Below are 14100 nucleotides of genomic sequence, written 5' to 3'. Positions count from 1 at the left end.
CTCCTTGTGACTAGCAGCAAGCTTCTACCAAAATGTGTGCTTGACTGCATGTACCCCACCCTCTTAACTAAAATCCTATATAACACTAACCTTCCCTCCTACCTCTTTGGAGAAGTTTCACAGAGCTCTCTGAAATGCTGCTTCCTGGGCTGCAGTCCTCCATTTTTTTTTTTTTTTTTTGTCTTTTGTTCTTTTAGGGCCACATCAGCAGCATATAGAGGTCCCCAGGCTAGGGGTCTCACCTACGCCAGAGCCACAGCAACGCCAGATCCAAGCCATATCTGCAACCTACACCACAACTCATGGCAATGCCAGATCCTTAACCCACTGAGCAAGGCCAGGGATCGAACCCGCAACCTCATGGTTCCTAGTCGGCTTCAGTTCCGTTGTACCACGAGGGGAACTCCTGCAGTCCTCATTTTGCCCCAAATAAAACTTAACTCACAACTCTCGCATTATGCCTTTATTTTATTTATTTATTTTATTTTATTTTATTTTATTTTATTTTATTTTATTTTATTTTGGTCTACAAAAGGAAGGCGCTATTTAATGGGCATCTCCTTGTGAGCAGGTGGTATGTACACCTAGACTTGCTGTGTTTCAGAGAACAGAGAATATGCTTCCAGTTCTCTCTGACAAAAGGGACAGACGATATTCAGAAAAGGAGTTGGACTTTAAAGGAAGAGAGCATGAGGCCAAAGGGAAGACATTAGCAAAGACGCATGCTATTAACGTGTGGGCCATCACATGGGCGCGGACGTGGGTGAAACACTCTGTTTTGACCTGCTCGGTCCAATATGGTAGCCACTGGCCACATGTGACCCTTGAGCGGGTTGAGTGAGGCTAGTCAGAAATGAAGGGGGCTGTAAGGGTGAAATAGACACTGGACTTCAAGACTTAGTCCCCCAAATGTGCACTATCTCCATATTTCTCATGTTGATTACATGTTGAAATAATGAGAATTTGGATATATTGGGTTAGTTAAAATAATTACTAACATTGATTTCACCTGCTCATTTTACTGTTTTAATGCAGCTCCTGGAAAATTTTAAATTATTTATGACGCCCTCATCCTATTCTTTTGGGCAGCCTGTCTAGACTTTCCTTATTCTGTGTAATGCTTACTCTTTTTCTTTTTTCTGCTCCCATTTACAGTAGCCATAGTTTGGGGCAATTTTTTTCTCCTTTCTTTAAAAAATGCAGCCTTCTTTATCTCAAGGGGTGATAATTTATTAAGTACTTTAAGATTTGGTAAGAGCCTCAAGGGCGCCTTGCTGAACAATGCTTCCCTTGTAACAGACAGTTTTAATATTCACAATGAACACACGCCCGCATGCATGAATGTTAAAATCTTTTTGGGTCCCTTTACCTCTGAAATCACCACCAGAACCTTTCCTTTTCCATCCCCTTCTGTTTCCACGGAAGCTCAGGCTTTATCTGGACTCTTGGCCTCCTGAGGTGACATGAATTACATTCCTGGGGATTTGGAAGGGTGTTTTTTTTTTGGTCTTTTTATAGCCGAACCCTCGGCATGCGGAGGTTCCCAGGCTAGGGGTCGAATCAGAGCTACAGTTGCCGGCCTACACCACAGCCACAGCAACTCGGGATCTGAGCCACATCTGCAATCTATACCACAGCTCATGGCATCGCCTGACCCTTAACCCACTGAGCAAGGCCAGGGATGGCACCTGTGTCCTCATGGCTACTAGTCAGGTTCATTGCCGCTGAGCCACAACGGGAATTCCTGGAAGTGATTTTTGATAGCACTTTAGCTTCTCTGGTTTTTCTTTTCCTCCTGAGAAAAGACACATTGAAACGCTGGGCAGGGTTCTTAGAAAACAGATCTTGATTTTCCTTCATTCACAGGATTTGATTTGCTTCTGCTCTCCTGGAGGGGTCTATAGTTTCCAGAGAACCACTGAGAATTTGGAGGGCTTTTGTTCCTTCTCTTGCTCTCTCTCTCTCTCTCTCTCTCTCTTTTTTTTTTTTTTTTTAGGACTGCACCTGCGGCGCATGGAAATTTCCAGGCTAGGGGCTGAATCAGATCCACAGCTCACAGCAACGCGAGATCCTTAACCCACTGAGGGAGGCCAGGGATTGAACCCACATCCTCATGGATAGTCAGGTTCCTTACCACTGAACCACAAGGGAAACTCCCTTCTCTCTCTCTCTTTTTTTTTCTTGCTTTTTAGGGCCTCTCCTGTAGCATATGGAAGTGTGGAAGTTTCCAGGCTTGGGGTCAAATTGGAGCACAACTGCCAACCCACGCCACAGCCACAGCAATGCAGAATCTGAGCCACATTTGCAAACTACACCACAGCTCATGGCAACGCTGGATCCCCAACCCACTAAGCGTAGCCAGGGATCAAACCTGCATCCTCACAGATACTAGTCAGATTCATTTCCACTGCACCACAACAGAAACTCTCAATTTTTAAAAATCTCACTTTCAAGAAGGGAACGGGAACACTGAACTTCCTTGAGAGGAGAAGAGGTAGAACTGAACTAATGCATTTTCCATTCTGCAGTTCGCTGCTGTAATTTGTTTTTATCAAGAGAAACACAGAGCTCCTGGCCCAGGTCAGCAGCCTCCAGCATCGTTCCTAGGCTCTGCCCCCACCCCTGAGTGATCAGGGTGGTGGTCGTGGCTCAGGGGAAGCAGCATAGACTAAGTCTCTTTCCTGGCTGGGCACACATCATAAACAGCAGGTGTCGCCATTCTCTTACTCCAACGGCATGGCATCCGTGTTTAAATACGGTGGTGCACGTTAGATCCCTTATGTGTGGTCAGATCGCCCAAGATGGCTGTTCTCTTGCTTTCCCTGCCCCACCACACCTTACTCACCTGACCGACCTTCCCTCTTAATCGTGGAGCCTCATCAGTAAATGCCTGTGTACTTGTCCCCAGCCCCAGCTAGTGATTGTTCTAATCTTTATTATTTATTTATTTATTGGTCTTTTTGCCTTTTTTAGGGCCGCTCCCCCGGCACATGGAGTTTCCAGGCTAGGGGTCTAATCAGAGCTTTAGCCACTGGCATATACCAGAGCCACAGCAACGTGGGATCCGAGCCGTGTCTGCGACCTATAGCATAGCTCATGGCAACGCTGGATCATTAACCCACTGATCAAGGCCAGGGATCGAACCCGCAACCTCATAGTTCCTAGTCGGATTCGTTAACCACTGCGCCATGACGGGAACTCCTGTTCTAATTTTTAGATCAGAACTATCTTTGCTGTGATACCAAAGGGGCAGGCGGTGAGGGGTGTGCCCCTCTGCTGGTTTCCCAGGTAACTGATGAGCCAGCCTGACGTCCATTCCCCCGATAACTGGTAGCCTCCCTCTCCTCTGGGTAGTGAAGCCTGCACCATGTCCTGCTCTCCATCTCTGGCACAAGGATAGGGTGTCACTGCAGGGCCCTGCTTCAGACACTTAAGTTCCCCATCCATGAAACCACTGAGGTCTCTGTCGCTGACTCCAGGGTCTTTCTTCAGTATTGAGGTTGGGCAAGGATAGAGCTTAGAAAAAGAAATGAGGCTGCTCGGACATCAGTTAGACTGGGTGCAGATAGAGAAGCCACCATCCGGGAAAGTTCCTTACATGTGTTTCAGAAAGGTTCCCAGTTCAGCCCTCAGCCACTAAAGTGAGAGAAGGGAACAGAGGATGTCTTGTACATGGCACCTTAAACTGGGCAAAACGGATGGAGTGCTGGTGGAGACGGACAATGGGTTGGGCCAGGGGGAGGGGACCATTCCCTTTTGATCTGATGCTCTCGTCCACATGAGGCATTCTCAGAAGATACTCATGGCCAATATGAGAGTATAAATATTTCCTTAGGGTCTGGGTATCAGGTCTTGGACTCGGTGATGGGGATACAGGAATGAGGAAAGCACCAGTCCAGCCTTCAAGGGGCTCCCTGGCTGGTGGAGTCAGAGGAGAAAGCCATGCGGTACTGCAGTGCGCTGAGCACCGGGGCAGTGTGCTATTGTGTTGCACGAGAGGGATGTCTGAATGGGGGTTAGGGGAGCAGAGAGATCACAAGAGCTCCCAGCAGGAGACGCTGGAGTTTTTTTCCTTACTGTGCTAAAATACACATAATATAAAAGTTATCATCTTAACCATTTTTAAGTGTCAGTTCAGTAGTACTAAGTGCATACGCATTGTTATGCAACCAGTCTCCAGAACTCTTTTCATCTTGCAAAACTGAAACTCTACCTACTAAGCAATAATTCTCTATTCTCTTCTTCTATTCCTGGCAACCACCACGCTACTTTCTGTCTCTATGAATCTCACCTCGTACACGTGGGATCATACCTATTTGTCTCTTTTGTGACTGGCTTATTTCACTGCACACAATGCCCTAAAAGCGTCAACCATGTGGTGGCACCTTTTTTAAAGAAGGTATTATGTACTGTATATCCTCTATCTGTTCATCCATCGATGGACATTTTGCTTCCACCTTTTGGCTGTTGTGACTAATGGTGCTATGAATATAGGTGTACAACAATCTTTTTTAAAACCCTACTTTTGGAGTTCCCATCATGGCGCAGTGGTTAATGAATCTGACTAGGAACCATGAGGTTGTGGGTTTGATCCCTGGCTTTGCTCAGTGGGTTAAGGATCTGGTGTTGCCATGAGCTGTGGTGGAGGTTGCAGACGCGGCTCGGATCCCGCGTTGCTGTGGCTCTAGCGTAGGCCGGCAGCTACAGCTCCGATTCGACCCCTAGCCTGGGAACCTCCATATGCCGCGGGAGCAAAAAGAAATAGCAAAAAGACAAAAAAAACCCCACAAAAACCCTACTTTCACTTCTTTTGGGTTTACTACATCCTGCTATCGACAGAACTCCCCCCAAATTAGGGTGTCTCCCCCAAATTCATGCGTTGAAGCCCTAACCTCAAATGTGACTGTAACTGGAGACAGAGTCTTTGGGAGGTAATTAAGGTTAAATGAGGTCATAAGGGTGGGATTCTAATCCCATAGGACGGCAGTCTTCTAAGAAGAGAGATACGCCCCCTCAGCACATATGCAGGCACCAAGGAAAGACATAATAAGAAGGCAGCTGTCTGCAAGCCAGGAAGAGTCCTCACCAGCAACCGAATTGGCTGGAGCCTCAATCTTGGACTTCTAGCCTCCAGAATTCTGAGAAAATAAATGTCTGTGGTTCAACCCTCCCAGCCTATGGCATTTTGTCACGGCAGCCTGAGCTGACCAATACATACCCAGACGTGGAATAGCTAGATCATGCGCAATCCTACACTTGATATTTTTTTGAGCACCTACCATACTTTTTCTACAGTGCCTGCGCCATTTCGCATTCCCACCCACACGGAGCTGACGTCTGAATAGAAGGTAAGAGGGGGTTGGGACAGAGGAGAAATCTTGAGGAAGCAGAAAGGCCTTTAGTCCATGTGGCCACATCAAAGACGGGAGGAAGGGGGGCAGGAACGAGCCTGAAGCAGTAGGCAGGAGGTGGGACCTTGCGTGGCCTAAATTGCCAGTTTGCTCTCTATCCTGAAATCCATGGAAAGTCCTGAGGGATTTGTAAGTGGTGGGGGTGGTGGGGTTGGGGGGAGGTTGGTATAATTAGATCTGCTTCCCAAGACGCCCACTCACAGGAGCATAGATGGTGCGTTCAACACAGTAAGACTGTTAGAGGAATTCAGGGAAGCAGTGACAAGAGCCCCAAAGACAGCACTGGGGATGGAGGGGGGGCTCAGAAGGGTGTGGAGGAGAATAAACCACAGGCTCGGAGACAGAGAGGCTGGGGTTTCAGATAACTTCCCAGACAGGTGGACCCTAAGGTGGCCCTGTGATTCCTCGGATGTTCACACCCTGTGCCATCTCCTCTCCAAGTGGGCCAGCACCTGTGACTCACTGCTGGGCAACAGAACAGTGCAAAGGTGAAGGGATTTTGCAGATGAAATTCAGCTCATGAAGTGGGTCATTTGGAGTTAATCAAATGGGAGAGCATTCTGAGAGTATCATGTGTATTTAAAACCCTTGAAAGAGGGACCAGGCCCTTCCTGAGGTGAAAGATATTTCTATAGGCTTGATGACATAAACAGTCATGTTGGAGAAACCCACGAGCCAGGCCCCTTTGGGCGAAATGGTCAGAAAAAGCCGTCAGGCAATCGAATTCTGCCAATAACCCAAGGGAGCTTGGAAGTGGCTCCCTCCCCAGTAGCGTCTCCGGATGAGAGCGCAGCCCCGTCCACACCTTGACTGAAGCCGTGTCAGATCCTGGGCAGGGGACCCAGCTCAGTCACTCCTGAATCCTAACCCAGAAAACCCCAAAATAAATATGGGTTGTTTTAAGATGCCATGTTTGTGGTAAAGTGTTATGGAGAAATAGACAACTACTCCAATGTCCAAGATTGCTGGGGGTGCCACCTTAAGAAAGATCTGGGGAGCCGGAGGAAGTCATAACTACCACTGCACATATGGAGTACTCACTATCCAGCAGGCACTGTGTTAAGATTTCGTGTAGCTCTGACTTAGTACCCACAACAGTCAACTGTGCTAATTGACTATTGTACAAAGGCGTCCCCTTCTTGAGAGAGGGAGGCAGGCCAACCCACATTGAGCAGCAGACGGCCTCTACCCCTTCCTCTCCGAGTCCAGGCAAACAATCCCCAATCAGAAAGCATGTGATTTCTGCCTTAGAAATTCCAGAATCTGGGGGCCCATAATCAAGGACTGTTTTCCTTTAGTTTCTGCCAGCTGGATTTTTCGTTGTGTGCCATGAAGCCTACTGAATTTTATGTATCCAGCAGAGGAATGAGGCTCAAGACACTGCAGACTCGTCTTCCATTATACCTTCCCTGAAGAGAAGGAGAGACATATTAAGACACATTTTTCATCACTCAGAGACATTTTATTTAGGTGGACCCAACATGGCCAAACAAAAACACTGTTTCACTTTGATCTGTAGACACCGCAGCCTGAATGTTCACCCTTCTCAACCCTCCTTTGAGGAAGTCAGCGTGGCCGGAATGTCGAAACTGGACAGTTGACTTGGGTGGAACTATGAAATCTAACAGGGATAACCACCCAAATGCAGGGCTGGTGAGGTTCTTGTGCTTTTTCGAAAGTCATTTTGTAAGACTGTAATTGGTTCTTATCTTTCAGTCTCTGTGGAACAGAAACCAATCGTTCTTCCCAAAGGACACAGCAAAAAGGACATACATACTTTTCTTAAATGTTTTGAAGAAATGTAGTCACTTAAAAAGAATTTATGCCGAAAACACCACCTTAGAGAATGCCACTGAACTGGAGTTTCGGGTGTTTGAAAAAAGGCACCTTACTAAAGAGGAGCTGATGGCTTTGGATTCTGCAGGAAACTTGTGACACTGCGGAAGCTCCCTCCTCTGGTGGGGCAGGGGGAAAGCACTCAAGGCTTGAGAAACTTAGAACTTGCAGGAACTTGAAGACCCGTGACGGATCAAACCACATGCTTTAAGGGACAGAGTGTTTTTAGAGCTAAAAAGAGAACCCAGAAACATAATACATTTCATCTACTGCAGGCAGAACAAACCAATCACGGATTCACATCTATCACATTCCACAAATGACACAAGAGCATCTTTGCCAGGCTTTTTTTTAAAGGTTTCACTTTGCTGGGGAAAAACAGGGCTAAAATGCCAATGCCTGCCTAGGAGGAGCCATCTCATCTTAGTGGCCTCAGAGGAAGCCTCAATTATGCATCACTGCACATGTCAATCAACCTCCCTTTTCAAGAGGTTATTCTGGGAAATTACCAAGGCCAGGACCTTTCTAATTTCAATTGCCCTCATCATTAAGAGGCAACAGTGAACTTGTATTGGACTTGGAAAATGATCACAACTTACTCTATAAAAAGCTCAGCAGCTGTCACTACTTACATGTGGAAACCTTGTCATTACCAGCACTATTCCTCTCTCCAAGAGGCTGAGCCCCCCGCCCGGTCCTACAAAGGACCACTTGGGTTGTAAAATCAAACCACAGTTGCCAACACACCAGGATTTATTCTAATGGCACGTTCATTTGTTCAAATATTTACAGAATGCCTATTACATGCCTGTCACTGTTTTTCAGAGGCTTGCGATACAGCAGTGGATTGCAAACTCTCACCCTCAGAGATCTTCAGTGTATCCCAGAGAGAAGCAAAAGAAGCCAACATGGTTGCATTTAAAAAGCTGTGCAATCATCCACCTTTAAGAGACAAACTAGTTCTCATGGGAACAAGGCTCCTGGTATCCATCCCACCCACCCCCAACCCCCACCCCTTAGCTCATTCTTGGATAGGAGAGGGTCCTCAGAACAGGAAACCTCCACAAGAGAAAGGAACATGCAGCAGGATCCGCCCTATGACGGGATGTTTCCAGCTGTCTCCCAGGATGACGACAAAGCAGGACTGAGCATCTTACAGGTCAGGTGTGTGCCTATCCTCCTTGCCTTCCAGGGAGGCCAGCTGCACAGGGACAATGACTTGGGTCTGGGATAAAATCATGCCTGGTGGCCAGAGTGGGAAGAGCGGTCGATGCTGGCTGCCTGATCGCTCCAAGCTTACCACCAGCCACTCACTCGCTCTCTTAATTGACTTTTTCAGTCTGACTCGAGAAAATGACGTTACTCAAAAGGGACAATTCACTCAAAAGTGTGCAAACATGGTTTCACTAAGTAAATATCCAGTGGAGACTTAGTGCTGGAGGCAGCAGCTCTCCGCAAGGGCCACGGGAGCCTCCCTGCGGCTTGGCCCCGGCGATCAGAACACAGCTCCTTAAGCTGGGGCATGCGGATCACAATGACCCCGGAGGTTTTATTTAGTGTTGTGTATATATCTGAGGAGAGGCTCTACAGCAATAAGAAATATATTTACAAGGGGGCATGTAACTTCTCCAAAGTTTAAAAACTGCTGTATCAGAGGGTCTCTGCCTGTCCCCTGGTAAAATGAGACATGGACACTGCTGTCACAATGATCCCAGCCACAACACTGGGTTACGAGGCTGGCTTCGAGGCTTTGCAGTGGGTTATTAGGAAGACACAGCCACAGAGTGACGGTCTACTGGCAGTAGCCATTTAGGATCTGTTTGTCCCCTTTAATGAAGCCATGGCTGACCCCTCATTCTGGGGAGAGAATGGATATGTGTATATGCACGACGGGCCAGTCTGCTGTACAGCACAAATGATCACAACCTTGTCAATTAACTTCAAGAAAACTTGGAAAAAAAGTAATCCTCCCTCTAAGAGAGCAGTGAACAGAGGACTGAACTTTCCTAATGACACGTCTTCGCCAGCAAAAAGGTATGACCAGACACCCACATCAGCCTCCTGGAGCCACGACTATTCGTGGACGCTGTCATGTCCCCACAGGCCTGTGTTCTCCACACCCTGCAAGACAAGGTACAAAAGGGGACGGGAGCGCTTCCTCTTCAAAATCACTGTCTGTGTGATTGTTTTATTCAAGCTTCAGACCAGGGGATCCGTGGCCAAAGAACCTCTGGGAAAACTGTAACTTGAGACTTTCCAAAGCTTCTTCGACAGAAACGATGAGAAAGGTAAGGCATTATGGTGTCTCCCAAGAGGGCAGAGCCTGTGTGGAAGGGCCTTCACTGTGGCCCTTTTTCTGGAAGGGCCTTCACTGTGGTTAGTCTTCCTCTTGGAACCTCTGTCTTCACTGCCTTTTACGAGACCCTGAATGCCTCAAAGATGGGGACCTGGCGTGACACCTGGCACATCACAGATGCTACTGCAGCTCAGAGAGTAGGGATGCAGAAGACGCACAGAGGTTATGGGCTCCAATTCTATTCATTCTAATTAAAGAATCACCTGTGACTGGGTTTAGAGAGTTCCCGGTCTCCTAAAATAATGTATCCACTTTTAGCACTCCACACTACAAATTAGGGACAGCCTATAGAGAAGCTGAGGCTTTGGGGGATAGGAAAAAAAGAAGAGAAAAATATATTTCAGATACGATGATATAAAAATGGTGCAAAATTGACTATTTAGGTTATTGACATTTCAAAGTCACACTACCATTCGATGGTAATAAATATCATGCAGTAAGAATAATTTAAAACACCGATTGCACCTGGCTATTTATCCTTAGCTTTTCATCTCAGAAACCATCACAGAAGCACAAATAAAACTCTGCTTTTGTGAATATTCTGAGGGGCAGAGGCAGCTTATGTAATTAGATTAGGTAAACAATAATTAGATCAGGCAAACAACTGTCCTCACAGCCATACATCACCTTTGAGGCTCCTAAGGATTATTCACCAGCAATGAATTATTAACTAAGAAAAAAAACAGCGAGGTCCACAGATGTCATTTTTAAGAATTTTGTATAAAATGTAAACACAGGATCCATTTACACGATCGGAATTAGAATAAGTTTTTTGATATTCTAAGTCGGCCTTAAATGTTTCTGAACGAATGCTTGGGTGTCATGCCACAGACCTGTCTGTAACATCCATTCTCTGATTCCCATCAATGCCAGAATGCTCTTTGCACATGGCCTCGATTCTGACATCATACAACTCTAAGTTAAAATGAGTTTTTGAAACATGTTCTTCAACATAAATAAAACACACTGCGAAGGTGTTCTGGCTCCGAGCACCCGTAGGGCAGATGTCATTCACACGTTCGGATCCCGAGGGGCAAAACGTCCTGCACTTGAAGCCTCTGCGTTCTGTGAAGTTAGGTAACAGACTGTCTTGTAAGCTTCTGATAACCAAGGAACACTCTGCTGACCACCTCTTCCAAAGCAACTGGATTAACCTGTTCTGAATACTCAGCTCTCCCCACCGGGCTCTGTCAGAGCATCCCTTCCTCTATGGAAGTCACAATGGAAGATCCTTTGGACGCTGTCTTACTAAAGAAGCTCGCAGTCAGAGCAGTGCTCGGGTCTGCTGCCCTTCGCAGCGGAAGGCATCACACAGGAGTTGGAGGATTTCAGTGGGCCGAGGATAACGGCAGCAGGTCAAGAGCCTGGTCTCGGAGAACCGAGGCTCCGGCAACCCTCCTGACGGCCAAGGCCCCCCGAAGCAGGTCCACCCGTGGCTCCGCAGTCAGCCAGGGAAGGTTTCCTTGCCCCGGAGTCATTAGGGCACAGAGAGGAGATTCATATTACATTGTTCCCCCAACTTGTTTATTATTGTTTCCTACCCTGACTTGGTTTTTCTTATTTCCTAAAATAAAACAAACAAGCTTCCCAAGTCCTTGCAGCCCAGTAGCTCTGAGGTTTGCTGCGCCATCGTACAGAAAGGTGTTTCTCGGAGGCTCTAAAAGGGCTACTGCGCTCACTTGGATTAGTCTTTCTACTTTCCGTCTGATGAGGAATTACGCATCTCCACCTGCTGTGGCTTAAAGATCTCCACGTTGCCTCGTGGGAAGTTCACCAACCACCCTTCCGCAGTGTTCCGTTGCCCATCACTTTTATCAGAGACTCAGTAAGTTCTGCTCAGTATCTCTGCTGAGAACCAGGACTGCAAACCCTGGTTCATGGAGAAAAAGCATCAGCAAGAAGTATCGAGAAGCCTCTGTCGAGCATTCTTCTCTCCATTCTTTGTTTCACTGTGTACATTCAAATCTGTCAAATGGAAAACAGGTATTTATGATGGAAGTCACACGGCAGGACCCACAGCGCTCACTCACTTCCTTCTGCTATAAATCTATCTTCTGTTCTTTGCCAAACCTGGTTCATCTCAGCCTCACTGCAAAGAATGCTCATGTTGGGTCAGGGCAACAATAAAACAATAAACTCAGTCCCTTTGGTAAGAGATGGAGAACAGTGAGTCTCCTGGCGGCCTCATGCTTAAGGATCTGGTGTTGTTGCTGTGCCTCGGGAAATTCTATATGCCATGGGCACAGCCAGAAAAAAAAGAGCGAGAGAGATGGAGAATGACAGTCCAGACAATCAGAGGTAGAGGGGGAAAAGCTTGAGCAGAAAGCGTAGTATGAGACAGAGAATGAGGAGAAGGAGGAGAGCCTGGTCCAGAGAAAGCAGACGCTTTCCTTCTCTGAAAATCTGGGGCAGCACCAAAGCCTTCCCCCTCTCTCCCAGCACGGAGGGGATTCACCCAAGACCCGGAAAATGGATGAGCGACAGGGGGCAGGGTAAAGACTGCCAGTCATCCATAAAAAGCGGCTGCAGAGATGCTCTGTGGGCTTCCCTAGCCTCTGCCCTGAAAGCTAAGCCTACCTTTTTTTTTTTTAAATGAGAGTTGCAATGTTTATTTCAGGTTCTCTTTTGCTTTTTTTTTCTTTTTTGCCACACAGGCAATAAGTGGGAATTCCTGGGCCAGGGACTGAACCTACGCCACACAGCAGCAATCAGAGACACAGCAGTGAGAACGCAGGCGCCTCAACCCGCTAGGCCATCGGAGAACGCCCTGAGCCTACCTTTGAGCTCTGCCGTCTGGTCCTCCTGCTCCTCTGCCATCATCTCCACAGGCGTGAGATTTCTGCCATCAACCATGTCCATCTTGATCATGCTGAGGTTGGTCAGGAGAAGAATGGGGTCGATGCCTTGACCACTGCTTTTAATATTCTCCAGGATCTTGAGACATTTGTATGACTTGAGTTCACTGATATTCTCCTCCAAGAAAAGAATGTAGAGGCTCAGGTCATTGTACCCTTCAGACTTGAAATGCAGAACGCCAAAGGTGGGCAGGACGTCATATACCTTGAGGATATCGGTCGCCTGTCGGAACGGAACAAACAGCGTGTAGATCACCACGGGCGCCAGCAGGACATACACCACGAGGTTGATGAAACTGAGCAACTGGAAGATGCCGACGGCGATGAGTTTGCACTGGAAGCGATCGGGGACAGCACTGTCGTTTTTCAGGATGCCGGATTTGATGCTGCAGATGAACTCATCCGAGAGGGAGGAGAGGCTGAAGTAATAGCCCAGGTAGATGCTTGCTAACAGTATGATGCTGAGTGTCAGCACCCGACAGGTGATGTACTTGACAACTAAATTTCTGGAGCTTTTCTTTGTCTTTAAGTACTGCTCCACAATTGGGTACTTGAAGTGGCTTTCTGATATCTCGCACGCACTGAAGAGAAAACGAAATAACAATAACTTAAACCCTTATTAAGACCATCAGATATAAACACATTCGACAGCATCCCATGGGAAATCTCTAATGCCTTCCCTCCGATACTTCACCAGGGAATAAAACTAGATGGAAAAAAAAAAAAAAAAAAGAAGGAAAAGCTATCATAAAATACTTTGCCCCTTTATATTTTTAGGGCTGTCTGGTGCATTACATGTTCTATTTGTAAATTCTTAGAACAGTGCCTGGCACCTCATGACTGTTAAATGTTTGCTAAATAAATTTCATAGTTCTTATTCTACTGTTTTGTTTTTGTCTTTTTGCCATTTCTAGGGTGGGAGCTGTAGCCGCTGGCCTACGCCAGAGCCACAGCAACGCGGGATCCGAGCCATGTCTGCGACCTACACCACAGCTCATGGCAACGCCAGATCCTTAACCCACTGAGCAAGGCCAGGGATCAAACCTGCAACCTCATGGTTCCTAGTCGGATTCGTTAAACACTGAGCCACGACGGGAACTCCACTATTTTTTTTTTTAATTCTTTATTTATTTAGGCCACCCCATGGGATGTGGAAGTTCCTGGGCCAGGGATGAGACCTGTCACAGCAGTGAAAATGCTGGATCCTTAACCCACTATGCCATAAGAGAACTCCCCTGCTGCTGTTTTTGTTGGTTTTTTTTAAACTATAACTTTCTATTCAAGTGTGCAGAATAAGATAAAGTAGAATTTTCTAGCCTAGCTAGAATACACATGCCTCTGTAGGCAAGGGGTGGGAGGCAGACAGCTGGGTGGGTGTGGGCTGGGCTGCAGGCTGATCCATCTAGGCCAGGTCCCACATCTCCCACTTAAAGCCATGGGACAGTGTTTTTGACCTGGAAAAAATTAAAACAAAAAGGAAGGGGGATAAATAAATGCAGTTAGGCTGTAAAGATGTTTTCAGGATTAAATGAGAGAATGTACTTTAAAAACTCAATACAGTGTCTGAGCTATACTAAGTATTTTTATTTAAGTTTTTCCTTTCATAGCTGCACCTGTGGCACATGGTAGTTCCTGGGTCAGG

General features: G+C 46.9%; 1 protein-coding gene across 1 annotated transcript in view; it reads right to left on the bottom strand.

The window, feature by feature from the left end:
• PANX1 (pannexin 1) overlaps nucleotides 6852–14100 on the bottom strand; it is a 47586-nt gene continuing 40337 nt past the window's right edge. The window contains exons 4-5 of the mRNA XM_003482597.4: nucleotides 12381–13039; nucleotides 6852–11568 (exon numbers count right to left, since the gene is read on the bottom strand). Coding sequence (XP_003482645.1) covers nucleotides 11495–11568; nucleotides 12381–13039 — 733 coding nt within the window. The 3' untranslated portion in view covers nucleotides 6852–11494. The remainder of the gene's footprint in view (nucleotides 11569–12380; nucleotides 13040–14100) is intronic.

This window comes from Sus scrofa, chromosome 9, assembly GCF_000003025.6.
Source record: "Sus scrofa isolate TJ Tabasco breed Duroc chromosome 9, Sscrofa11.1, whole genome shotgun sequence".
NCBI classification, from domain to species: domain Eukaryota; kingdom Metazoa; phylum Chordata; class Mammalia; order Artiodactyla; family Suidae; genus Sus; species Sus scrofa.
The sequence above is the reverse complement of the archived record's forward strand: the minus strand, read 5'-3'. Positions and strand labels throughout refer to the sequence as shown.